General features: G+C 37.7%; 1 protein-coding gene across 1 annotated transcript; it reads left to right on the forward strand.

Annotated features, from left to right (window-relative positions):
* The first annotated feature begins 1,865 nt into the window (after positions 1–1,865).
* LOC150094534 (neuronal acetylcholine receptor subunit alpha-10-like) lies at positions 1,866–23,250 on the forward strand. The gene is made up of 8 exons (XM_090412088.1): positions 1,866–1,912; positions 2,107–2,228; positions 5,703–5,848; positions 11,770–11,814; positions 13,194–13,303; positions 13,511–14,049; positions 19,029–19,225; positions 22,900–23,250. The coding sequence occupies exons 1-8, from the start codon at positions 1,866–1,868 to the stop codon at positions 23,248–23,250; spliced, it is 1,557 nt and encodes a 518-aa protein (XP_090268214.1).
* Positions 23,251–27,348: the final 4,098 nt, after the last annotated feature.

Below are 27,348 nucleotides of genomic sequence, written 5' to 3' on the forward strand. Positions count from 1 at the left end.
GATGCATTATGTGCAATGAAGCTTTATTGCAATTTGTAATCTGTATACTATGTATTTGTGTTTATATGTTTATATGTTTTCTTAACTTGCATGAGTTACTTGAATTAAATAAAAATATATTTTTGTTGAATTTGTCATTGTTTATATAATTTAAAAAAATGATTTCGGAACATAACCCTGCTATTTCGCATAACGCGATTTATATAACGCGGCATTTCTGTGGAACCTAACACCCGCGTTATACGAGGGTTACTTATACATGGATACGGTTACATATCCTGAAATCTTGCTCTACAGATCAATATGAAACTCTTTGTTCAAAGCCACTTAACATCATGGTTTGCGTTATATCTTTAATATAACGCAAATTGGTAGAATATCTTCGTTTACCTTGCTTATCTCCACCAACTCCTAAATGTTCTGGGAAGAAGATACCAGAAAAAAAATAAAGAGGGGGATTTTAATGATTTTTTGGTAATTTGTTATCTGATTTGCAAACTAAATGCTTTCTTTGAGTTTTTGATTCAGTTCAGAACAAAAACTGACAACGTACTGCATTCACAAAACGCATTCTTCATTATGTCCACTCGTCGAGTGACTGAGGAAATATCAGCACATGATTACTAATTGGCATGTATGGAGCATTGAGTTTCTGAAGAACGAAGATTCTTTTTCTGGTCGCTGTCTTTAACAACATTTCACTTCTCGTGGTTGGATTGCAAAGTGAAAATGCACTGCAGAATAATTAAAGTGTGATCTTCCAATTACCACATGCCTACCACAGATGTTCGTTTTATTTGAGTGCCTTCAGCATGAGAAACCCGCCGTGGAGTTTCCTTCATCGCCAGTGGAATCATTCCACCCCAACTACTCACCACTCTTTAATCGAGTCCTGCAACAAAACTGAATTTAGAAGAATCATTGAATACATTCCTTTTTTGAGGTTCATGTTTTTCATTCATAATTCTTCCTTCAATCCATTTATTTTTAAGTATACACATAAAGGGAATGCCGCATATCCAAAAAAGAACAGTTTTTTGCTTCTCTCTTCCAGATATGGATCTTTAGCCAGTGAATTCCATCCTTGTATGCATCCCAAAAGTTCCGCTTGATGTTCTGACAGATTCAGATCACAGTCATTAAGTTCATTGTTCAATTAGCTGTGGATTTTTGGCTTCTGTGATGGTAATATGATGCTCATCTTTTTCTTCATCATCAGGAACAGAAACTGCCTGTCATTGATATTGTGGAATGGAAGTAGGAATATGCAGCACTGACGTAACTGCAGACAGGATTTGGGATACCTTGCTTTACCTTTTGGATTTACTCCAATAAATGTCTGGGAGGAAATCGTTGCAAAACCCGCGTGAGACCTGCTAACTACCTTCAATAAAAAAGTCCGGAAAGTCCATATAAAGGTATTTTTTTCATTGATAAAGCATTGCGGTCAGTGTTGATGCTGTTGTGCCCAAAGAACTGGGCGCAACAGCATCAACATGTCGTCAACGGGTCTGTGGTTACCAAAAAGAAAATAGTTGGAACAATTTCGGGCTGTGCAGTTCAGAGTTTGTTTTTTGGTGGAACCAGCATCGGGTTCAGAAATTGTTTTGATTGCAATTACAAACAATTGTGACAAGCTTAATGAATAAAATAAGAAAGGAAATTTACCGTTATTCTCTTAGCAACTAACACACCATAATGCGATAGTTTGGTAAGTGTTAATTTAGCTGTTATAAACCGAATTGTAAATTCTCTGAAGCTTTGTAGTAATGTTCCCATAATTCAACCTCAGGATCCGGAAAACGTCAAGCTGGAAGGTCGTCGAGGCTTCGATCCAGACGGTGGCGTCAAAGTCGATTTTGACGATGCATAATGCAGCTGTTGCAAGTACTGATGCAACTTTTTCTGCAAGGTAAGCGTTCTATGTATGTATGTATGTATCAATATTTTTTTAAGCCAGTCGCTTTAACAAACTTGTAATACAAATATAAGATTTCGTTAATGGAAGACCGGCGATATCTTTCTAAGGCACTCAATATCTATTTAAAAAAAAAAAACTGGAGAAAATGTTCCTTCTTAATTTGATGCTTACATTAATTGTTCCAGTCGAACAACCGGAGCTAATGAAGCCTTTCGCAATGATAAATGGTTGTGTGCATCAGCAGAAAGAATTCAACAAAAGAAGAAGCGGAGTCCTGACTTTATAAATAGCTCAACATACACAGGATGTAACATAATAGCACATGGTCAGCTGTCACAGTGACTTATCGGTTATGATAAATGCACTCGAATTCTTTGTAAGATGAATTAGCATTGGTAATTGAGACAGCAATGTTTTAAGTATGAGTTAAGAGCATCTACAGACTGAAACTATTGTTTTAATGGTCTTGAGAAATATCTTAAGTCCCAGTCAGGTTTTCCTCATAAGAATGGTAAAATATTTTACTGAAACCAAAGAGATCTCATTCTACAATAACTTCTTCCCCTTTTTTCTCCTTTACGTTTTAACAGCTGTTGGACAAGAGCGTTACAACATTTGCATACTAATTTTGAACAGAATTCTTCAGCAGATAAACTTGGCAGAAGTCCTCGAACTTCGTAAAGAGTTCCATTTAAACTCCTCGAGTTGTTTGTAGTGGGCACAATATTATTATTATTAAATTACTTTTGAAAGTACTTACGAGAGAACTGGAGATGACGAAGAGAAAAGACAAGAATTCATTTCAAATAGTAAAATGGATTGGGAGCCCATCAGAGTCGAGGGACCAGTTCCAATGAAGGAACTTTCATAATACAATTTGAGACATTAACACAGTTCGTCACTCAAAAAGGAATACAACGGGTCATTAGTCGCGTGTTTGGTCTTTAAATCCAGAAATTGTTAGGAATTTAGTAAACGTGTCCGTTTTTCCAGTGCTGTGTACCAACAAACATGGCATTCCACAATTCTAAAGGATTCCATCTGAATAAAATCTGCAGTACCATGAAACCAAAAACTGCCCAACCACACTACAAAGAAAAACACTCATCATCTAACTTTTTTACGAAGTCTGAGTGCCTGCTTTTATTTTCAGTAATGGTACCAACTGATTAGAAATCAGTTGGTACCATTACTTTCCATGGACACTGTTCATGTATATTTGCATCTATAATAATGCCGCATTCCTTCAGATCTGTTAAAACTGAAAAAGCAACCACTCGGTCCTGATTTCCAGTGAACTCAACTCATCTCACCAATTGCTCATTTATCACCGCTTCCTCAATCACTGATCTCCGTATACCAGGACTTCTGTAGAATTCAGATCACCCCGATGAAAAGATGTATACCTCCAAAAAAAGGTGGTCCGTGAACTGTTTTATCCACGTGATTTTGGAAATCGTTTCTTATTTTGCATTTTTCACACTAACTTATAGCTATCTATATGTTCTCTGGACATCCACAGATGCCGCATGGTCACTCCGATGCTCGGTGATGTACCACACCAGGCCTCGCCTATTTGTTTTTCTCGAGACCTCAACTCTGAAGATTAGTCACTCCACACACACACACACACACACACACACATACACACACACACACACACACACACACACACCATCCATCCATCTCATTGACTGTCTACCCCCTTCCTCGTTTTCCAGGAACTTTACCTTCTATTACTGTCAGTTCTGAGAAGTCCCTCTTTCAATGTGTCCAAAATATTTTAACTTTCTTCTGTCAATATCCTTAAGGAGCCTTAAAGTTCTACTAATCTTTTATAACACCCATTCATTTGTATGCCTATCAGTATATGATACAGCCTTCTGTAACACCACATCTCCAAAGCAGATATCCGTTTCTTATCTGACTTCTCTAGGTTTCGAGTCTCACATCCATAAGTCGCTGTTGGAAAAACAACTGCATCAATAATCCTCAACTTTGTTCCCATGGAGATTGATCCATCCTTCCAGATGTTAGACAGGTCGCTGACTATTGTTTTAGCCATTCCTAATCATCTTCTGACGTCTTCTGAACAGCAATTCTTCACAATAATGGATCCCAGGTACTCAAACATGCTGACTTCCTCAATTCTTTTTCCATTAAGGTAAACTTGTTTCTCAAGAGCTTCCGTGTTTGTATCTCCAAGACAAAGATTACGATTCTCATAATCTTTGTCTTGCTAGGATTGAGTTGAGGTCCTCTGCTATTACTGATTTTGTTAACTTTGTCAAGAATTAGTCCTAGTTCTTCCATGTCATTACAAAGGAGTACTGTATCATCAGCATACCTCATCTGATCACTCTACCTCCTATCCTAATTCCTGTCTTGAGCTTATCCAATGCTTCACGCATGATGTCCTCCGCATATATACTAAACAAGTAGAGAAAGTAGACATCCTTGCCTAACTTCTTTTCCAACCTCAGTCAATCCAACACCTGTTCTTACCGTGGCTTGTTGCTCCTTATACAAGTTGGCTATCAACCTGATAGCGTGTTGAGGAAAACCATTCTTTTCATTACTTCCCACAGTTTACATTACTAGAGGGAGTCTGAATTCTTTATATTTTTCTATGATCTGTCTAAGGCAAAGGATCTGATCTCTGGTGCCCTTACCTTTCTTAATGCCAGCTTGTTCTTCGGGCATCTCTGCCTCAACTTTGGCCCCAATCCTATTTAGCATGATCTTCAAGAAAATCTTGCTTGCATGTGATATTAAACTACTGGTTCTATAATTCTTGCATGCCTTCATATCACCTTTCTTATGTAGTGGTATGAAAACTGTCTTCTTCCAGTCTGTAGGCCATGATCCTGTCTCCCATATCCTTGTAATCAATCGATGAAACACTCTTATCCCTCAGCCCCTGTGGCCTTAATTAACTCTGCTGGGATTCCATCTGCACCTGGTGCATTATTGCTGTTAAGCTGCTTAACTGCTCTTTCAATTTCATGCCTAAGTGGAGGAGGTTCCAAATCAAAATTTTCCTGGTGAGAGGTCTCCACGTTTTCTTTATCCATTCTGCTGTACAGTTCTTCACAGTATTCTTCCCATCTGCTTTTTATTTCCAACTCTTCTGTTAGCAATGCTCCATTCCTGTCTTTGATGACATTCAATTTTGGCTTAAACTTGCGCTTTAAGTCACTAACTAAATAAAACAATTTTTTATCATTGTACCTCCTCATCTGGAACTCTATCTCTTCATATTTATTAGTATAGAACTTCATATTTATTAGTATAGAACTTTTCTTTGTCCTGCTTGTTGTCTCTTCTACTTCTGTATGTAATCTCTTTATATTCTTCAGTACCTGCGTCTCTCTCTTTTTATTTACCAACTTATATATAGCATGTTGGTAAATAAAACTGCAAAACATAAAAGAAGATTACTTTAGGAAGCTTAGACTGATTTGTCCTCATCGATGGGTCAAAGCCGTTAACTAAACTGTTCAATCCTTTGGTCAGTGACTAATAGTGGTCACAGTATTATTAATAGAACTTTGACCACAGTTCACAAATAGTACGTGTATTGCAAAACATAAAATGTATTTTAAATAATAATTAAGACAACATTACGAGGGTACCCAAGTATGGCTGAGAAATATAACAATTTCTAGATGTGCAAATTGATTTTGTTCATCCCAATAAAAGTTCCACGGATGTTTTCCAATATAAAATCATCGCCTGATACTTGACCGAATTGGATCATATTTGAATGCTTTCTTTGCAGCATCCCTGGTTGTCGGTGACGAGAGCGAGTACCGTCTGACGAAGTACCTACTGGCTAACTACGACAAATCTGTGCGTCCGTCCCGAAATGCATCGGAGCCTTTAAACGTGACCTTCGGATTAGCCTTGACACAGATAATTGACGTGGTAAGTACCAAAATTAAACTTGCGTTGCACGTGATTTTCAGACAAACCAGATGACTTCTACTTTCGCATCTTCTTTTAAAAATGCGAACTGTTATCTCCACCTTCCACCCTGTTCTTCTAACTAGGACGTACCAGACTTTTATCTTCCTTTTTTCTCTTACGTTGTTCTTGTTCGTCTTGACAGTCTGGTTTCTGTCAAGTCTTAATTAATTTCCAGCGTCTTTAGCGATCTTGACTCCTTCCCACGTGTAATCGCAAGTACTTGGTGGAAAGATTTGAAACTGGCTTGAAACGGTCACAAATTATCCGCTGGAATACCATTTATCTATATAATCATGTGAACTACTTCTGCTTTTTTCTTACTCTCCACATATCTATTTAACTTAATCCTTTTATTCATAGCTAATAACATAATTTACGGACGATCTTTTAGTTCATGTTTCCTTGGAGTTGATGAAATTCTCTGCAAATAAAATTTAAAAGAAACCTTGGAACAGTAGCATATAAAACTCATAATTGATTTCTCAAGAGTGTGCCAACTGGCATACATTTTATGTATTTTATTATATACAGCTGGATTTTCATCTTCAATGTTGCTCATTCAGATACGAGGTTGGTCTAAAATGTTCTCAACCTAACAATGAAAAAAAACGGATCTATAATTTCAAAATCATCTTTATTTTTCAACATAATCTCTCCTAAGACTAATACATTTATTCCAGCGATGCTCTGGCGCCATTATCCCTTCCCTGTGGTGGTTCTCAGTGAGATCTTCAAAATACCCGTCTACAGCTGCAATCACATCTTGATTCGAAGAAAAACGTTGACCAGCGAGGAAGAGTTTTAGGAAGAGATAGAAGTCAGAGGGACCCAAATCTGGAGAATAAGGTGGATGTTCCAACAATTCATAGTGCAGATCCCTCAATTTTCCCATTGCCAAAACACCTTTGTGAGCAGGTGCAATGTCCTGATGAAAGATAATTTTTTTTTTATTCTGTAAACCGGGTCTTTTCTCACGAATTTTTTCGTCTAGTCTGTTAAAAGATCGGGATAATATTCCCCGGTTATTCTTTTATCCTTTTCAAGATAATTAATAAACAAAATGCCTTTAGCATCCCAAAACATCGATGCCATGACCTTTCCTGCTGATAGAACCGACTTTGACTTCTTTGGCGCTGAACAATCAGCTTCTGTCCATTGTTTTGACTGCTGTTTGGATTCGGTGTGCAATGGTGAATCCAAGTCTCATTCATAGTAATAAATCGACGCACAAAATCAGTTTTATTCTTGTTAAAACGCTCCAAGCACTGTTCAGAGATTTTCATGCGAGTGCGTTTTTGATCAGCTGTTAGCAAGCGCGCACCCATCTTGCGCAAAGCTTTTTTCATTTGCAATTCTTCATGCAAAATATATCCTACACGTTTTTTTGAAATGCCTACAGTCTCAACAATTTCACGCACTTTGACTCGCTGGTCATTCAATACCAAATCGTGCACTTGATCAATGATTTCTGGTGTTGTTACACTTTTTGGACGTCCTTCACGTGGATCATCTTCAAGGCTGGTACGGCCACGTTTAAACTCGGCAGCCCATTTATTAATTGTCAAAAACGAAGGAGAAGAGTGCCCATAAACTTTAATGAACTTCGAATGAATTTCTTTTGGCATTAAACCTCTTTTACAAAGAATTTTGTAATTTTGTAAATTTTGTGTGTGTGTGTGTGTGTGAGAGAGAGAGAGAGAGAGAGAAGAAGTAGGAGGAGGAGGAGGGACAAACAATATTTTAGATCCCAGGCAGATTTTCCCAACGAAACATTCTGAAATTTTTATAAATGTTCATTTATAATTGGCTTCATTCCAAGGTGACGTTGGTTGAAAATTAATCAAAGACTCTTATCATAAGTACAATTGTATTTGGCCCTTTAAAAAAATTAGCTGGAGACACTGCGGTAATTGCGACAAAAACACAGCGGTAATTGATTTTTTAGGTGAAAGTTGAAAAAAATATTTAAAAGACAATTGTATAATACATATGGCTTCGTATTTCTAACCGGAATTCGTACATTAGACTGTGCGGAAACATAACTTTGAATCGAAGTAAATAAACAAAAATTCCAGCATTTCTAGGAAGTGCGTGGTGTGTGTTCCACTTATATTTTGAATTGGAAAAAAATCCAGAATATGCAGGTTGAAAAACCGAAGTTCTGGTTTTTTAATTTTTAAATTTAAAATTCTGAATTTCCAAAATTTTAAATTAATGAAATTTAAAATTTCATTAATTTAAAATTTTTAATTAAAAATATTTTAAATTAATGAAATTTAAAATTCTTATGAAATATGAAAACTTTATTTTATGATACTTAAATTTCAACAAATTAAATGTATGGATTTTGACTGTCTACGTATTCATCGAAGGGATTTAGAAATGGTCGGCAGATGGCGCCACTAATGCACAAATGAATTTCTAGTGAAAACTATACACATACACAAATGCTAACAAGTTGATTCATAACTCGATTTCGTAATCAATTCTATTCATGGTGTAATTGTAAAACTCCACGAACAGAGCGAGGATGTGGTTTTAGGTATTCTAGTGCTTTTATCGCTCCCGGTTTCATCTTTTATTCAGCGAACACACGAACATGACAAGTGAATCAACCTTTTAATCTCATGTATAATTTTGCTTTCGATTTATCCCTTTTGGCGCTGCATACAGATACGAAAATAATAGTTTGTGGTGGATGTACTATGAACCGACAAGTTAGCTCCACCCAACTCAGTTTAGCCACGCTCGTTCGTACGTGGGAAACCAGTCATCGCCAGATGTTCCACAACTGTGTTTCGGCAACCTGTTAGAAGCCCAGCCTTCGTTTTGCTAAAGAAGACATGGTCGAACAGTCGCATTCGTGTGCGATACCCTTTCATCAGTGAATAAATGGAATTAATCTTCAAATTCATGCAGAAGATACCCAATCGGTGTTCATTTCATGCATATTTTAACCTTCTCCGAAAACTTACACATCACAGGAATACTTATAGCGACATAAACTAGGCTGAAGTGTCCGTTTTCTACTGCTTCATTTACTTCGTGCATAATCCATGACATTAGTGCTTTATTCAAGGCAAACGAGTTGCGTTTATGTTGGAGGAATATTACAGATCCACTTGCAGTCAACTCTTCACAAAAGAAATGGATGAAGAGAGGATTTCTCTCTCCCTCCCTACAGAAAGACATTGAAATATTATTTAACAGATACGCCATAGTTCCAGCACCGATGCATTTCAACTTACAAAAACCTTCAGTTTTTGTTATCACCATTTCTAATAGAGAAGCAAGGTGTCTTGCATCATATAAGACGTGCGACTATGACTTTTAAGTGTTCAATATATTATTATTATTATTATTATTATTACGTGACGCCTCCAAGGAGTCCATGGACTCATCGTGGGAGGGCACACTACTCCACTTCGCTAAATACATCTCATCCTCTCCACTACTACTTAATTCTCCAACTCCGACACTACTACCATCAACGCCATCTATCGCCCATCATCACCAACAACAGTATTTTTTGTCTGTAAATTGTGCGAGTTCTGAAGGCCGATTTGTCTGTACACGGGATGAAAAACCCAATATATAAAGATGTTTTTTGATACTCCGGTATTCCCCCCTCCCCGACCACTGCAAAACGGATGAATTAGTCACAGAATTCACACAAGTAAATCAATGACAAAAATTCATTTTCTAGGTCAATTTAGTGTACTGTAGGGCTGACCTCCTGCAGTGAGCAGTGACTAACCCAAACTCCATGGAGTTTTCATACAATAATAATGAGTTATTATAAAATAATCACTTCAGTGTGTGGAGTGAGTGGTGGGAGTGTGAGAAACAATATTAGGTGTGTCCATTGGCTTTGGCAGTCACTTTGATTAGCTGCCTGGGATTTCCTCTTTATTAAGGTACTTAATAGTACCTTGTGACCTAATTTGTTTACCAACCGTTGTCCAGTGTGCATTTTGTTTCACTTTCGAAACATAAAACGTACGTTTGCCTTTGTAAAACACTTATATGTCAGTGGCGATACAACAGAGGTTCACTACTTTTTATGTCATAAATACGTTATAACTTTTGACACGCACACACACACATACTCGTCGGGTTTATACATAGCTACCCCCACTCCATAATTCTTCAGATAACGTGAGTTTGTTATCCTGATAGTTCTTGAGAAAACAACGGAAATATGGACAATCGAAAATTGACTCATTTTAAACTGCGTTATATGTCCCCAAACAATTATACAGTAAGAGCATGGTAATGTTTTATTCCTGCGGAGGTTTCTGTGGTTAAGAAGTTCAATATAGTTATTCCGGTTGTATGACCACATGTTTATTAAAGAAAACTGTTTTTAAAACTAAACAAGTATTAAAAAAACAACACCCGACAAGTTTCGTTAGTCGTTAGACTAACATCTTCAGGGGTAAAGAGGACTAACAGTTTAAAGAACAAACTATAAGAAATTACGAAAAAAACCAATTCATTTGTTGGCACTGTGAACATCAAAAAAGTTCGTTCAAAAAACCGAATAACAGATCTATACAACCGTTAATGTGTGTTAGCTGGAGACAGTGCTATTTATTATCGCGTTCTGTGGTTCACGCTCAGTCTGTCCGAGGTCTGACATTGGTAAGTTTTTAATAAACGATCACCACACTTGATTTAAAATCAAACCTTGGTTTTTGTTGCATTGAGTAGGAATTTTAATCCTATTTGCTGCTTCTTTGAATTTTCTTGTGAAACAATTCTTATCTATCAAGGGCATGTTTGTTCTATCCCAGAGTACATCATGACCGGTAGAGGTTGTGTGAAATGCCAAAGCATTTTATTCGCTCATGCAGATTCTCCCGATCTCCCCGTCTGGCCCACGTAGCAGATGCCACAGGAACAGTGAATATTATAAACCCCTGGTTTTTTCATTGGGTGATGTGGAGGTTTCGGAGGCTGAAGAAATCTTGATATTTTTTCAAGTGGCAGGAAAGTCACTTTTATGTTGTTCTTGTCGAGAAGTTTGGCTAATTTATCTGTTACATTCTTGATATAAGGAAGGGTGACCGCGTTCTTGAAATCTTGTTTATTTAAGTTTCTTGTAGGTGCTGTATGGAGAATTTTCTTAATTTACTTAGTATTGAAACCATTCAGTTGTAGGATCTGTGTTAAGTATTGTATTTTTTCTTTCCGTTTTTCTTCTGTACTGCGGATGCTTTATCCCTTAAGGTTTTTATTAAGCATATATTTTGCTTGGGGTGATGTTGTGAAGCAGCGTGCAGAAATCTTCCTGTGTTTGTTGGTTTTCTATAGATGGAGAACAATAATCTGTTTTTTCTTTCATTTATTTCTATAAGGATGTCTAGGAAAGGAAGTTTTTTTAGTTTTTATTTTCTAGTTCTAGAGTGAAATTTATGTTTGCATGTAAGTTATTAAGATAGTCTTTAAATGTAATCAATTCTAGTGCTGTTCCTGGCCAAATGATGAAGATATCGTCCACATAGCGGAGCCATATTTTTGTTTTTTTTGTGCCCGTTTTGTAAAGCATTATTTTCAAATTTTTCCATGTAGAGGTTTGCTAGAGCTGGTCAGAGAAGTGAACCCATTGCTAGTCCTTTTGTTCCCAGAGTTTGTCTTGGAATAACTATATTGAAATGCAATGTTTATTTGATCACACGCTTATGCTGTATTGCCGTAATTTTCATTGTTAAACTAGTCCTGTAGAGCTTCCGTAACTCATTTGGTATAAACAAGCCCCGTGATTACAAAGATTTCAATAAAATTCGTTCGGGCAAGATTCCATAATAACACATTGAAAATAAATAATAAATAATTTTTGTTTAAGATTTTGAATTAATTTGTTCTTATTTTTACAGGATGAAAGAAACCAGATTTTGACAACTAATTGTTGGCTGAACCAGGTGAGATTTATAAAAAAAAAATGTTGTTTCTTTTTTCAAGTGGATTTATCTGTATAACTAACATCTGAAGCTACTTCAGTGACTTTGATCATGAAATCAAACATTAAAAACAAATACGGGAACTTATAATAAAATTTTTATTTATGTTAATCAGCAAGTTTTAATCATTCTATTTTTTTTTGTGTTGAGGGGGGGATTATTAATGGGATTTCTATATAAGATTCTAGGAGATTAATCGAACAGAAATGGTCGCATGTCGGTTTTTTATCTATAAATCTGATATTCATTACTGTACTTGTTACATTTGTCTGTTCCTGTAATAGTTTTTAGACCATATGCGTGTGGTCAGTAAATTCAAATGAACTACAACACTATGGCATTTATTTATAGGAAGAGAACTTACTTACTGTTGTCAGTAGGTAATGATGGGATGTCTAAAGTGGATACACACGTTCATACCGAGGGAGGATTAAAGATATTTTAATATATTTTTTATTAATTTTATTATTTTTGTATATTTATTATTATTATTATTACTTTTTTCGGAAACCTTGCTCCAGAGACTAAACGTGGAACTTTTTCAAGCCATTTCAGGCCTCCTACCATCTGCGTTTCTTGATAATCTCAATATAAATGATGCAAAAGTTCGAACATTCGAAAAGGGTCAGTGGGAAGCTACCGCGAGATGCGGTGATTAATACCCTTGGAGGGTAATGGATGGCAATGCTGTAGCCAATGAAGCTCTAACTGAGGCTCGGCTATTGCTGTTACCCTCCTGCCATGATCAGAGCTTTAATAGCTCAATAACACCTTATCCCCACATTGTCCTCTACAGATAACGGGGAAGATGAAAAGCATTCTTGCTTCGCCCCTTTAAGCCAGTCCTTATAAGGACTATAAGGACATTCGAAAAGTTCGAATTTTAACAAATTAAAATGTTTTTGGCATTAGTTCACCGTTCGTAATGGTATGTGAAAGGATAATAAAAATCAACTACCATCTAATGTAGTTATAAGTGTGTGTGTGTGTGTGTGTGTGTGTGTGTGTGTGTGTGTGTGTGTGTGTGTGTGTGTGTGTGTGTGTGTGTGTGTGTGTGTCATCGTGCGATTATACTGCTAATGTAATCAACAAATCCAAAAATAAAGATGTTGTCCGTTGATGCGCATTGAATGAATAGGCTTACTCGAATTGAGTTAAACTGATTCATAATATACCGCGCACTAACTTTAGTATCATGGGACATAACATTCACGTGCTTGATACTAAACATTCCGCATGTAAATATTACATGCAGGATGCTAGTACTCGAATACTCCAATGTATAATGTTATTTTTACAAAGACACCATTTTATATAAGGTTCTTTCTTCTCGTCTTCAGATGTGGATGGATTACAGCTTGCGATGGAACCACACTCACTTTGGAGGGGTTCACGTTATTCGGATTCCTGCAGAGAAGGTGTGGAAACCAGATATCATTCTCTACAACAAGTAAGTTTTATTTTATAAGTACGTTTGTAAAATATTGAAAACAATATATAAATAATGCATTAATTGACCTCCTTTACACTTTAAAATCTGCATATATAGACGTCACCAATAAATTATTAACTTTTAGAAGTTTTGTAAGCATTTTCTTTAAATATTACTAAGTTGTAGTAACTAACTTTTACATTCTTTCGATTTATGTGTTTGCAGCGCTGACTCACAGTACAACAACGCCATCCTCAGTACCAACGTTATTGTGGTATCGGACGGCAACCTCACCTGGTTATCCAGTGCCATCTTCAAGAGTTCCTGTAAGATAGACGTGTCTTGGTTTCCATTTGACGAACAAACCTGCACTATGAAATTTGCATCTTGGACTTACGATGGCTTTCAAGTGAATCTTGTCATTCAGACCCAAGAGGGAGATTTGTCGAACTACGTGGAGAACGGGGAGTGGGACTTGATCAACATGGTGGTGGAAAGGAACGAGGTGTTCTATTCTTGCTGTCTCGAACCATACCCGGACATCACATACTCGATCATCTTAAGGAGGCGACCCCTCTTCTACGTGTTCAATCTCATCTTACCTTGTGTGCTCATTACTGGCATAGCTCTTCTTAGCTTCTACATGCCTTCTGATTCTGGAGAAAAGGTAACTCTAGGCATCACGACACTGCTGTCAATGACAGTTTTCCTGATGGTGATTGGAGAAAGTATGCCGCCAACTTCGGACACCGTTCCACTTATAGGTAAGCAATACTCCTTACATAGAACAAAATAAGTGAAGATTTAAACATGTTATTGGCAGATGGGTAAGTCTGTTTGACTTCACGAGTATGCTTTTGTATGGTTTTAATATGAATTAGGGGAGAACGAACAATAAAAATAGGCAACATTTTAAAACATTAATGTTAATGGTAGTTCTTCAAGAAGTAAGATTGAAAAGAAGCAAAATAGTGAATTCACAAGGTGTGATACGAAAATCCACAATAGTTGGGAAATATGATGAGGAAGGATCATGGAATTCAGGCCATATTATCAATGAAAGAAGCTCATATTCTCCTTTGTTCCTGCTTTTTTGCAATGATTAAGTCTAATGTTTGCGAAACTTAACCGTCATGCACACATTATGTTTAAGACAGTTTCATCAACAATCATCATGTAAAACAAAAGAGTAAAGAGATTGGTAACAGACAAATATGTTCGTTCTAAGGCCGTCGTGTCATTGCTTTCAAATCAAGAAAACAATCGACATGAAAGAGTTCGTGTCTGGGATCAGCATGTTCTGTTTTTGTCCATCTGCCACCATAGATTATGTCAAGATCAGAATAATGAATCTTTTTTGTTTGTTTATGGTTTTATAAGGGTTACACACACACACACACACACACACACACACACACACACACACACACACACACACACACACACACACACACACACACACACACACACACTGTGGTCACAGTGACTTGAATGAACCAAATAATTCTCATCTCTTACAAAGAATATTCATTATTAGAGTACTTTTAAAATCTTATCTCTCCCAACTTACGACAAGTAAGCATCCTTTTTCAGAGGGTAGATTACAGTGAGTTTACCGATCATTCCATGAACGAGATATCAAAGTTGGATCAGCTCCAAATAAACTGTGCGACCCAGAAATCCATCCAATAGTAAGCGAAATATTGCCTTTAGGAGATAAAAGCGATGGATTTTTATGTGATAAGAAGCAGCTATCCTTTTGTTAGTGGGTGTCCGGGAATGTGTTGCCTTTGTCGTAGTCATTGGGGTGTAATCAACCCAGACTGCGTCGGCTAGTGTAATTACGACCCGTTTGGAAGACATAAAAATAGTGCAGGATCTGTACGAAGGGATATCTGTGGCCATCTGAATATCGAAGACTGCTGAACCAGTGCTTACAATGTTTACCGATCGGTCATGTACGTGAAAGTTGTCGGCAAATGACGGGCGAGTCAGTTTTTATAAATCATTAAGTGTTTCCGATTTGGGTTCGCTAAAGATAATTAAGTTAACTAGTGCGACGATGAAATATTAATTGTTAGTAATAATTATTGTCATTAGCAAACACGTTTTCTTGGCTGGTCTCGTTTATCACTCCGATGTCACTAACTGCCTCTTTAGGGAACAAGAAAACATTTCATTTTTATTCATTTGCAGTCTTCTCTCATCGCCAATTCTTTGAATAAATAATAATAAAAAAAAAAAAGTAAAGTAAATAATCACTGGTATGCGAGCGCCCTCTGATATAACTCTTGTTTCGATAGCAGACGACTCAAATTTCTAATAAACTATTAATTAGCGCTAAAAATGTTCTGAGAAATAGTTGAACTACAGTAGTGTAGCTAACCTGTAAGTACATGCATATTATTAAATATAAATTAGCGTATATTTGTCATTAATATGACATTAGTACTAATTAATTCTCTTTAGACAGGACGTAGTCTCGTGGGGCATTATTAATAATTTCCATCTGATTTAATTACAATTCAAAGGTTCACTAGGTCATAGAAATTAGTCGAAATTTTTCTCTTTCATGGGTCTCCTGTAATTTACTCATCGAACCATTTCCATCTTTATACACGTAGCCAACGATGTATTACATTGCCAAAAATTTGGGAAATAAATCGAAAGGATGACAAGGATTAGAACTGTTTTAAAACGGCTAACCTTTAACCTGATTGTCCTAATTTTATAATTCATGTTTTCTATAGTATTTTACCTTCGTTTTCCAGGTATTATTTCCAGCAAGTATTATTAAGAGGAGTATGTTTTGCAGTTTTCTCTGAAAATCAATTGTGTGTGTTATTCGGCAACTTTTCCCACCTAATTTTGCGTAGGGCACAACACTTTGTTGTATGTGGGAGAATTCCCCTTTCATCTAACAAGCCATTGCGTCAGGACAGTTTTATCCATCGCGCACAGTACTGATGATGTCTAGTGACTTGTCGTTATTGAACTCCCAAACAGAGGAACGTGTTCTGCTTTTAGCATAACCTAACTTGGCTATTTGCAAGAGTTTCTCACCTTTTAATGTTCTTCTGTCACATGCTAATAACAAATGTGCAGTGAGCTCCATGAGTGGTCCTTCCAACAATGGTTTATCATCTCGCCCTGGGTTGTTAATAATCCTTCTGTTTGACATGTTTTATTGTCCCTGTGAATATCGGACATGCGCACTTCAACTATAATGCTTACTTTCATTTGTGAACGTCCTAGCCGACGCAGCAATTCTATTTATCTCTTAGATTTATGAAACGATTAGAAAGACAGAAGAGAAGACGAGGAGAATAAATATATTTTAAAAATGGCATCAGTAATTTTCACCGATTTTTCATGTTTCGTTAATGAGTCCTTTTCAGCATAGAATTTTATTTAAAAATAGCTCGGCAACTTTAAATATCGGTGATAACAAAAGATTCACCAGTGATGGTAAGAAGAAAAGTTTGAAAACAAAAGTACAAGACGTTATTGATTGTTGCTAAAAGTGGATTTCGTTATTGGGATGGTCTGCGCATGGTGATCAAGTCGATGTTCCCAACACTACAAAGGACAAAGTGATAAAAGGTCAAATAGATCGTTTTTGGCGTTAGTGGTTTGCAAGCGCACGGGCAAAAAGTTTCCTTTTTGCCCGTGCGCTTGCAAACATCAAACGAGTCGAGTTTCTGGATTCTCTGATCCTTATTACAGTCACGTGAGTTAATGTACTGGGCCACAACCGTTTGCGATTGGAATTACTTTTTGTTTGTTTATTCATATTATACTTCGGGACAATTTATAAAAGTCCATAAAAGAACAAATACATATTTTTTAAGTAAAAAAAAAATGTATAAAATAATACGCCTTGATTTCTCTGTTGATAATAGACTGTTTCATACAAGAATTGGCCAGTTACGATTGCCTACATCCCAATGCTTCTTAAGTAGAAACAAATCAAACGCTAGCAGAAATCAGACGTTTCAAAATCTGTCACGATCGTATAAATTTGTTACGAACAAAATTTGTCACTTGACCATCTAAAAATTTCATCCAATGTCGGCGAACTGAAAAAATGCATCCATCATATCAGTCAATGTGGAATCTTTATCTGGTCTCTTTCGACTAAAGATGAGTTAGCCGGTCTCGTACGGAGGTAGGGGGATTTTCGTTCCCTAGAACAGGCAAACTGTCCCTGTGAACACACTCATTTACAGACAGGACACAGCAGGAGGCATAGGGCCAACCACCTCATCCTGGAGGCGGTCGTGGTTTCAAATCGTAATACGCTATGCCAAATACGAACGTAACGGGCCACTAGGGACTAATACGGCAAAGGAGGAGATATGTTACGTACCACATGCCGGTAGATGTTTGCCAGAGAATTCTTGAGTATATGAAATCTTTATACTTTGCAATCCTTGGAATAAAAACCATCCTTGACCCTAATAAATAGGATTAAGATTATTTGCAGAGAGCCTCCCTAGCTCAATTGGTATAGATGAAACCCTTTGGTTGTACAGACTTGGGTTCGACTCCCGTTCAGGACGCGAAGAACTTTTATCAGAAAGGTGAGTTAGCCAGTCTCATGCGGGGGTGGAGGATTTTTCGTCTCTCCGAACAGGCATACAGAACACACCATTAACGTACATAATACACTGGCCTCATAGCCAGTGCTGCTTCGGCCATAAACCTAAATAAACCAAAACCAAACTATGATTATTTGCGATACACGATGTGGTTTTAAAGATAAGCATTTCATGGAACACCCTGTATATTGCATTAAATCAGTAGTTCAGAATATTCCCCCATTTTCACTCTATGTATAACTCCTTACCAATACTCAGTTACCACGAAGCAGAAGCCACTTTTGCCAGTTTTTCTTAGCCTTTTTTGAACTTTTTAGTAGCCTTCCCGGTATACTTAACACCCGATGTAATTACAGGATAGGATGAATTGGTTTTTTCCAGATCCTTTGAATGACAGTTTAAAATAGCATCTTTGGAAGACAAAGAAATGTAATGTTCATTTACGAAAGTGTATACCACGAGATGCTACGGTTTTGACAAACAACGGAAAGTCAATCCACTTCTGTCATTGTATCACGTGACGTACGAGTTATCAACACGGGACCCTTCGGTGAGGAACCAAGTGATTGTTCACCACATTAACTTCACCCTCAATCGTTTCCTTGACATGATTAGGCGCTCCAGATGAATAGAATGGTCTATCGACTTTTCCGTCACCTCCGACACTATCATTAAGAAAACTGCGGAGAGAGAGAGAGGGGAGACGGAGAATGAGGAAGATTTGCCTTCCGCATCCTGTCACCGACATGATGCTTTCGCTGCCGTAAGGTCCCAGTCTTAACCTTACGGTAATAAAGATCTCACGGAGGTGGTGGGGGAAAAAAATCGAACCCGCTCCTTTAAGTCGCCAAAGGAAAACATGTCATCAAGTTTTAACTGCGTCTGTGACCTCCGTTCAAGGTTGCCGCGAAATGGAAAAATCGAAGATGAAAGAACTTTACGCGAAGTAGTCCTGCGACTGGGTGATGAATGGGAGCGCGTGGGTGGGAAGAAGAGGAGGACGGCATTTTAAAACTTGTGCGAATGTTTCCCTTAATAGAATGAAGAAATGTTCACATTTCTTCATTCTATTTATTTTTTAATTGTATTTATTTTTTAATTCACGAGGAATGGATTGAAATTTCTTCAACTCTACTTTCCAGGGCTGTACTACGGGGTGACCATCTCCCTGGTTTCTTTGACAACGGCTTTGTCGGTCGTCACTCTCAACATCCATCACAGGGGCATGAGAGGGACCGAAGTACCTTCGTGCGTTAAGAAAATAGTGTTTGGAGTATTAGCAAAGATCTTATTTATTCATCTGGAAACAACGGATGCCAAATACATCGATACAGGAAAGGTAAGCACTTTTCCTCTTACTGTCCTTTATTTACGAACTCTTATTTCATTGATATATTTGTTTCGTGTCTCGGGGCTTACGAGGCTTCACTATATAGTATTCACTTTTGGTAATTAGCCTTAGCAAGCAAATGCTCGTAATTCCTAATTACAAGAGCCTGTTTGATTACTTAATTGACGTTGATAATGTCTGAATTATCATTAATTGTACAATCAGAGTTTATTTTCAACAATGAGTGAAGAACATGAGTCCGTGTGACGAGAATTTATTTTCCATCAAAGAGACCAACAAAGCGACTTGTCAAAGTCATCCAGATGTACCACAGTATGGTTATCTCTATGCTTAATCTAATCAGCCATTTTTCTGTCCACTGCTGAAGAAGGCCTTCCCCAAAGTCCTGCTTTCGGTCCTATGCTGCGCTTTTCTATGCCACTGAGTGCAGCCATCTCTTCAATCTCATTCTTCCACCGTCTATTTGGTCTTCATGTAGTTCTCTTTCCATCGCTAGACGTATGTCAATTTTTGACTGTTACTTCTTGCAATATGACGTACCCATTGCCATTTGGATCTTTTAATGGCTGTTATAATGTCCCTCACCCTACTGTGAGCTCTGACCCAAATATTGCGTTTTCTATCTTGTATGGTAATACAACCAATGAACTTTCCATTTTCCTCTGGGTGAATTCTACGTATAATTTCTTCTTCACAGCCTCCATCTACTGTGATCTGTTGTCGTAGGTAAACATAGGAAGTTATTACTACATCAATTTCCCGTGTACCATATGTACTGGCTTGTTGGTTATGTATTTATTATACATTGTTTTTGTTTTGTCTTTGCTTCTTATATTTCATGTCTTTTTATTTTCGACATTCAATTCATTGATCAGTTGAAGTTCTTGCGTAGAGTTTCCTAAAAGAACAATGTCATCAGCAATTGTAAGCGATTTAGTTCTTTCCCATTTACTATAATTCTTCTAGTTTTCCATTCCAGATTTTTAAAATTTTCTTCTTAGCCTTACGTGAATAATTTCGGTAAAGCAGCGTCTCCATGTCTAATTCTCTTTTTAAAGGAAATTTCATATTTCTTCCTGATTTTTACTTTATATATATATATGGCTAAGTACAGTATATCAATGTAAGTTTTTTTTTTTTTTTTTTCAATTCCTTGATTTTGTTTTAGGGCTTCTAAAATACCTTTTCACAATCAATTAAGGCCGGGCCTAAGAGTTTTTGGTACTCATCTGCCTTTTCGATGAGTTGTCTTTGTACTTAAACATGATCAGTTGCTGTAGATTTTTTACGGAATCTGCTTGTTCTGGAAGCCAGCAAAAATCTGATTTGTTTTGTATTTTGTTGGTAATGATTTCTGTGAAAATGTTTGTACATATGACTAAGTATATCAATGTTTTTTTTTTTTTTTTCAATTCGTTGATTTTTTTTTTTTTTTTTTTTTTTTGAGGGTTTCTAAAATAGCTAGCATTCAGATTGAATCAAATGCATTTTCAAAATCAGTAATAAAAGACAGACCTACGGGTTTTTGATATTCACCTGCCTTTTCAATGATTTGTTTTGTTACATGTATGTGATCAATGGTATACACTCTCTGTCCAAAAAGAAACCGAACTTTTGAAAATAGAAAAAACTAGTGGCGCCACCTGTTATATCTTTTTGTTTTCAAAAGCGGCAACCTTCATTAGTGTTGTGTCAACTGTTTATGACATTTGTTCCATTAGAAGCCGAGTTATAGTGCCAAGAGTGACAGTGTGTTTTGACGAACGGTCGGAAAATGAGTTTCAAACAGAGAGCTGCGATTGACTTTTGTGTTAAACTTGGTAAAAGTTTTACCAAAACGCATCGAATGCTTCCAAAAGCATAAGGTGATCAATGCTTATCCCGTACTCAAGTTCACGAGTGGTTTAAGCGATTTCAAAGTGGTTGTGAGACGCTTGAGGACGACGAAAATCCGAGCCGTCCAAAAACTGGACTGAGCGAAGTTAACATCCAAAAAGTGCGCGATTTCATCAAAGAAAACCCGAAATCGTCCGTGAAATTGATTGAAGATGAATTGGGGATTCCAAAATCAACTGTGCACAACATTTTGACCGAGAGTTTGGGTCTTCGTAAATTGAATTCGCGATTTGTTCCCCACAAGTTGACCGACGACCAAAAAATGTATCGAGTTGAACACTGCAAGGACCTCATTAAAACCGCTCGTAAGGACTCAAACTTCCCTGAAACGATCGTTACTGCTGACGAAACGTGGTGTTTTGAGTATGAGCCCGAAACAAAGAGTCATAGTACTGAGTGGAGACCACCGGAAGAGAGGCATCCGAAAAAAAATCGCTTGGAAAAGTCAAAAGTAAAGACAATGCTGATTTGTTTCTACGATTCCACAAAGAATTCGTTCCGCCTGGCCAAACGGTCAGTCGTGAGTTTTATCTCGAAGTTTTGAAGCGATTGATAGCGAGAATTCGTCGCTTACGGCATGAATATCGTGACGACCGACTGTTCGTCAAAACACGCTGTCGCTTTTCACACTATAACTCGGCTTCTAATGAAGCAAATGTCACAAACAGTTGAAACAACACTAAAGAAGGTTACCGCTTTCGACAACAAAAAGATACGACAGGTAGCGCCACTAGTTTCTTCTATTTTCGAAAAGTTCGGTTTCTTTTTGGACAGAGGGTGTAGTTTTTTTCCTGAATCCTGCTTGTTCTGCAAGTTGGCAAAAACGCGCACACGCATGCATTTCTCTCTCTGTGTGTCTGTCATTCAATCTCTTACTCATTTTCTCTTTAATTTTATTCCTCTCTCTCTCTCTCTTCCTCCCTACTACTAATTCGTGGACAATTAAACTAACTACCCGATGCAAGCAGTACCCAATACCACAAATTTTAAATGTTTCTTAAGAAACTCCATTTCTGACGAAATGAAACTCAGAGAAAACCATTGGACCATGGCGGCAAAACATTAACTGATGCACAAAGAATGTTCCGTTCAAAGAAATATCCTCTCAAATTTCACAATACTTATTATTGCAGACGATGTCATAATACAATCTCATTGCCTTCCTCCACATTTACCGGTTCTTTTGCCGCTTGTCTGCAGTCATAGGCATTTAATTAGCATTGTAGACAACACTACCTTGTACAGGAAAAAACTTATGAAAACAACAAATTATGGTAATCTTTTACTTCTCAAGAATCATAATTTTTACAAAAATTGTAGTAGTAGAGAAAATAGTCTATAATATAACTGATACTTATTTGGCTGCGGTGTTATAAATTAGCGGTTCCCATCTAACAATTGAGATGAAAATTTAGAAATGTTGGCTGTCCAAGTTTAGAAATGTTGGCACTGCTAACTAAACACAGCCTGGTGAAAGCTTTGGAAAGTTATCTGCATCTGGTATTCTCGATTTAAATACAAGATCGTATTTAGACAGTTTTTTTTTTATCTTACTGGCTGTTTACTTTCTGGTCAGTGACTCCAAATTGAGGACGGCCAAGCATTGGGATCGTTAATTTGTTGACAAATTTAGCATTAGAAGTAGGTGGCAATTTTTGTTTCGGTGACCAAAACTTCATTTTAGTCTATTAAAATGTTTAACAGAACAAGTTAGCAGTAATAGTTATCTTGTTAGTCAAATTAAAGTCTTGTTTGTTTATTTGCAGTCCAAGTGCCACCGATCTCCTGCTGAAGCACTTCCAGAAGTCGAAAAGTGCGAAAATGGGGGTCTTTCTCAAAGTATTCGCCAGGACTTTGTTCACAGTCTTCCGAGGGGGATTGCAGCCCCCATGGAACAGTTTGAAAGACAGTTCGTCCGAGTTTTGAACAAAGTGTACCAAACGATTGAAAGAAACGAAATGCGGTTGGCCGAACAAGAAAGGAGGGACACCATCAAACTCGAATGGCAACAAGTCGCCCTGGTGATTGATCGGTTCCTACTCTGGTTGTTCATCATCCTGACTATCGGAACAACGCTAGGCATTCTCTCCATGTCACCTCACGCACGCCTCTACTGATGAGGAAACTCGAATGCAGGACGACAAAGAATGCAAGAGAAGATTCCTGGAGTGTCAGCCGAGAGCCATCGGTATTCACACGCTTCTATTAGAGTTACAAGCAGAAAACAGAAGGCACATTCCAAGAAAGAGTTAAAAAATGACTCTCCAGCGGCTTCCCTTCCACTCTAGAGACTTTAACACGCCGTGCGGATGACAAAATACGGCGTTCTTAATTGTTCTCAAACTCGTGCCTCAAAGTGGCTCTGGGAAGCCATGCTGCTAGAAGACGTAAAAATAACAGTAGCATAGTTCTTCCGCTCTCTCCGTAGAATAAGGAAGGGCTGTTCTTATAGCAATACGTTGAAAATTAAGTGCCAAATATGAATGTAAAAAACAGAGTACGCATTGCAGCTTCAAGCTGTCTGTAAAATAAAAATACTAATAATAATGCGCGGTAAATTGTTTGTATATTCAAGTAATGCAGGAAGTGGGCCATGTATCTAAGAATCTATTTCTTGTAGTAAATACGTCAGTGTTGCACAAATATAAAATAAAATAGAAGCATCTTGATTGTTTTAGGGTATTCTGTTTTTTTTTTTCTTCTTAAAGGACCTTCGACCAGTTTGAAGACGAATCCATCTCCGTATTGCCATAACACAAGAACACTAAATTAGAACACATACGGGCATTAGTAGTGGAAGTAGACGTTTTGAACGACTGAAGAATGTGGTCAATTCCAAATGTTTGCAATAAAACCCCTAAATGAATTATTGGAGGAATACAATTGTATCCGTTCAATTCTCCTCAGCCTGGTTGAGTCCATTCCTCTGCTGCAGGCCTGTGAGAGAAAGTAAGTCCGTAGAACTGTGTGTTCACCGGATCGGTTTGTCTGTTCTGAGGGACGAAAAACCCCATTTTCTGGGGGAAAAACATTCCACCTTCATATGAGGTTGAATTACTCACCTTTAACTGAAAAACCCTGATAGATATTCTTCAAGTCCTAGACTGGATTCAAACCCAACCAAAGGGCTTTTATACGATTATATAATGTATATTGAAGTATGTATTAGCAGTATTTTAGATGTAATGGCGTTCTTGTTATCGTCTAGCTTCTGTTACGCCCCGAAATAATGACGTTTGACCTTGAGTTTACAAACATGATCTCTCTCTCTCATGCGTACACTTCCAGTGTTTTGACTAAGCTTCCAAAACCAGCTTGGTTAGAGGTCAGGCGTCACGTGAGACAACTACTTTCACTTTCCAGTGGTAGCACAACATAACAAGCTCACGTGGTGTTAACGAAAGTTGGCGTAAAGTCTTCCATAGCACGAAACGGACCGTATATACTTATAGGTCACATTCTGCCGATTAAATCTATGCTTTACTTTAGCACAATTTCTCACGGAGAGAGATTTCGATTCCTCCGGGTGGGAGCATGGACCTCCCGTTGGGATCAAACCCACAGCTGTTCAATAGAGAGCTTTTATTCTATCCTGCAGCATGTTCTCATTACATGTCGGAGCTCAGCCATTTCAATGAAAGAAAAGTTGTCCATAGAGTATGCAACTATCGATGTTGTCCACTTTATGAGCATCCCACTGAGAGGGATGTGACAGTGTCGCATCCAGCGGTGTACTTAAAAAATCGAATATATAGGTAGTTTAGAACTGTTCTTGTGTATATTAGGGTATGTTTCTAAGAAAGAAAAGATGAAGAAAATGACTTCTTCCAACACATTCCCCACCACCCCCACCCCCCCAAAAAAATTAATGAAATGAATTCCATGCAAGTATTGATGCAGGAGACCAACAACAAACATCAGTGCATTATCCAAACCTCTAATGTCGTAACGCCATCCCCCCTCTCCGCAGCTTGACACTTCTAAGAAATTATGCAGCTTCCGAGAGTGTACACTGCGCTCTCTCGTGTTGTCGCCATTTTTGAAAAGAAGGGAAACCGAGATGATTGATCGCCGGTGCCGAAGTGTTACTGTTATAACAACATTTTTTGACGTTATGTGCAGAGCTGAGGAGGAATTTGGATAATCGATGGCCTCCCCTTTCGTCTGTCCTTCCCCCGTAATAACACGGACGGCGTCTCCATGTCAAGATTAAGCGGTTTAGAAGTCTACAGCTGGGTCAAGCCAAGCCGCTCGAGGTACGGACTTCAATTAATAGCGGCGAAGGAAGTTCGGGCGTACCGAGTTCCCAAAGGGGCTTAGCTTCAATTAATCACGGAGATAGTGACGACGTCGTCCACAATTCGACTGTCGCCCAACCGGGGAATGAGGTAATACGACGCTACGGTAGCAACTGGAAACGTTTCTTGTGGAGGAATTAATTCTTTTTTCCCAAGATTTGATGGACTTCTTCTAATGACCTTCATGTGTAGTAACCCCCCTCGGTTGCAGTTTCTAGGGGGGGGGGGCGACTTAATTCCCAACCATTTAGAATTAACATTAACAGCGGGATATCATTAGTCGTGTGCGTGTCATTAGGGAACCTAAACAAATAGCGAATTATCACCTTCCGTCAAATGAAAGCAGTTTGTCACGACAGTTTCCATGTCATTATGGTAATTTGGAACTGCAAAATAACTGCTGTAAAAAAAATTAAAAAAATAGCTTGGTGATAATTAAAAACGCGCTTCTCCTAAGCAACCAACATGGTGTTCAAAAGCATTGTTGGTAATTGGACGAAATTTTTCCCTTACAAGGCAACGATGCCCTCTAAAAATACTATGTCCCTTCTCAAATTTGAATAAACAATATTCACTAGTTTTGATGTCGATATTGATTTAAAACATATAAATGCATAATGTTAGTAATCGTGCTTGTATCTTAATGCGTGTACCGACTTAAGTGATACACGGCCATTCAAATTGAATCTTAATCAGAACTGTGAGCTACACGTCATGTTTGAACTGTGTCCGAAGTATTTGGCCGATAGAAGAGGGGCGGGAGGATGGCGGGTGAATTTCTAAATGAGTGCGAGCCGAATATCTGTCGGAGGAACATCGGCAATCATGACGTAAACCTTTTCGCACTTTTTTTTTAACATGTTACTGCAAGTAAAGGGGAATGAGATTGTCAAGTTGTTCCTTGTAGGCGTGAGGGACCCGCCAAGAATAAGAAGAAAAACGGTAGGGATGCTGGAAGTTTGGTGGAACAGAATTCATAAGCGAAATAATGAACCATGTAGTTGGAGAACTATGCCATCGTCTAAGAGGACATTTTGAATCAGTGTGTTGTTGTAGAGGTTTGACTAAAGGTTTGATTTTCGATATGGCAAAATAACTCCGACGATGGTAAGTAATACGCAAATCTTCCGATTTCTAATTAGCTGATTCTTAAACAAATGAATAGAAACTATTTGCAAATATACCTTTATTGAATATGAAATAATACTCGGCAACCAAATATCCCTCTCATCAATAAAAAATTAAACTCAACTACGGTGAATGCTGAAAGGCACTCGAAGATATTAAAGGTCCTGCAAGTTTATTTAGAAGAAAACTCATTCCCTGAAAAGTGTTTTAATTTAGAATACTCATCTGGCTTACAATTTCGTCCTTGGTCGCCATCAGAAATTGGCCACCGGATTCCAGAGGATTGTACGCATTGAACGACAAGGAGACTTAAATATTGCTGGACTAAAGGAGGAGTAATTTTGGCCATGTGCCTTTAGTGGTGCGAGAAGTACTACAAAATTAAAGGGAGGACGATGAAGTTAGAAATGTAAGACGGGCAACTTCAAGATCCATTTCAGTCGGAATAACCTTGATCGTGATAGGCCATTGAACCCATCATGGTAAAGAGAAGATAATGATTTGAAGTTTATTTAAACGTTTTTAATAAATAAAAAAAAATCTCTTGATCAAAATTTTAGTGCGGGGATAACGAGAAAGTGCCTTTTTTTTTGATCATCTGCAATATTATGAACAAATCCTCGGCTATATCAAGCCGATATCAAAATTTGCAAAATAGTGCTTTCCGAAAAAAATTCCTGTTCTAGCACCAATATAAGAATGTGCTGGGGATAAACTTTTGCTGCATATTTATGCTTAATTTATTATAAATAAAATGTTAGGATAATCCCCCACATACGCGTGAAACCG

This window comes from Typopeltis vanoorti, chromosome 22 (assembly GCF_054136105.1).
Source record: "Typopeltis vanoorti isolate ZY-2024b chromosome 22, IOZ_Tvanoo_1.0, whole genome shotgun sequence".
NCBI lineage: Eukaryota > Metazoa > Arthropoda > Arachnida > Uropygi > Thelyphonidae > Typopeltis > Typopeltis vanoorti.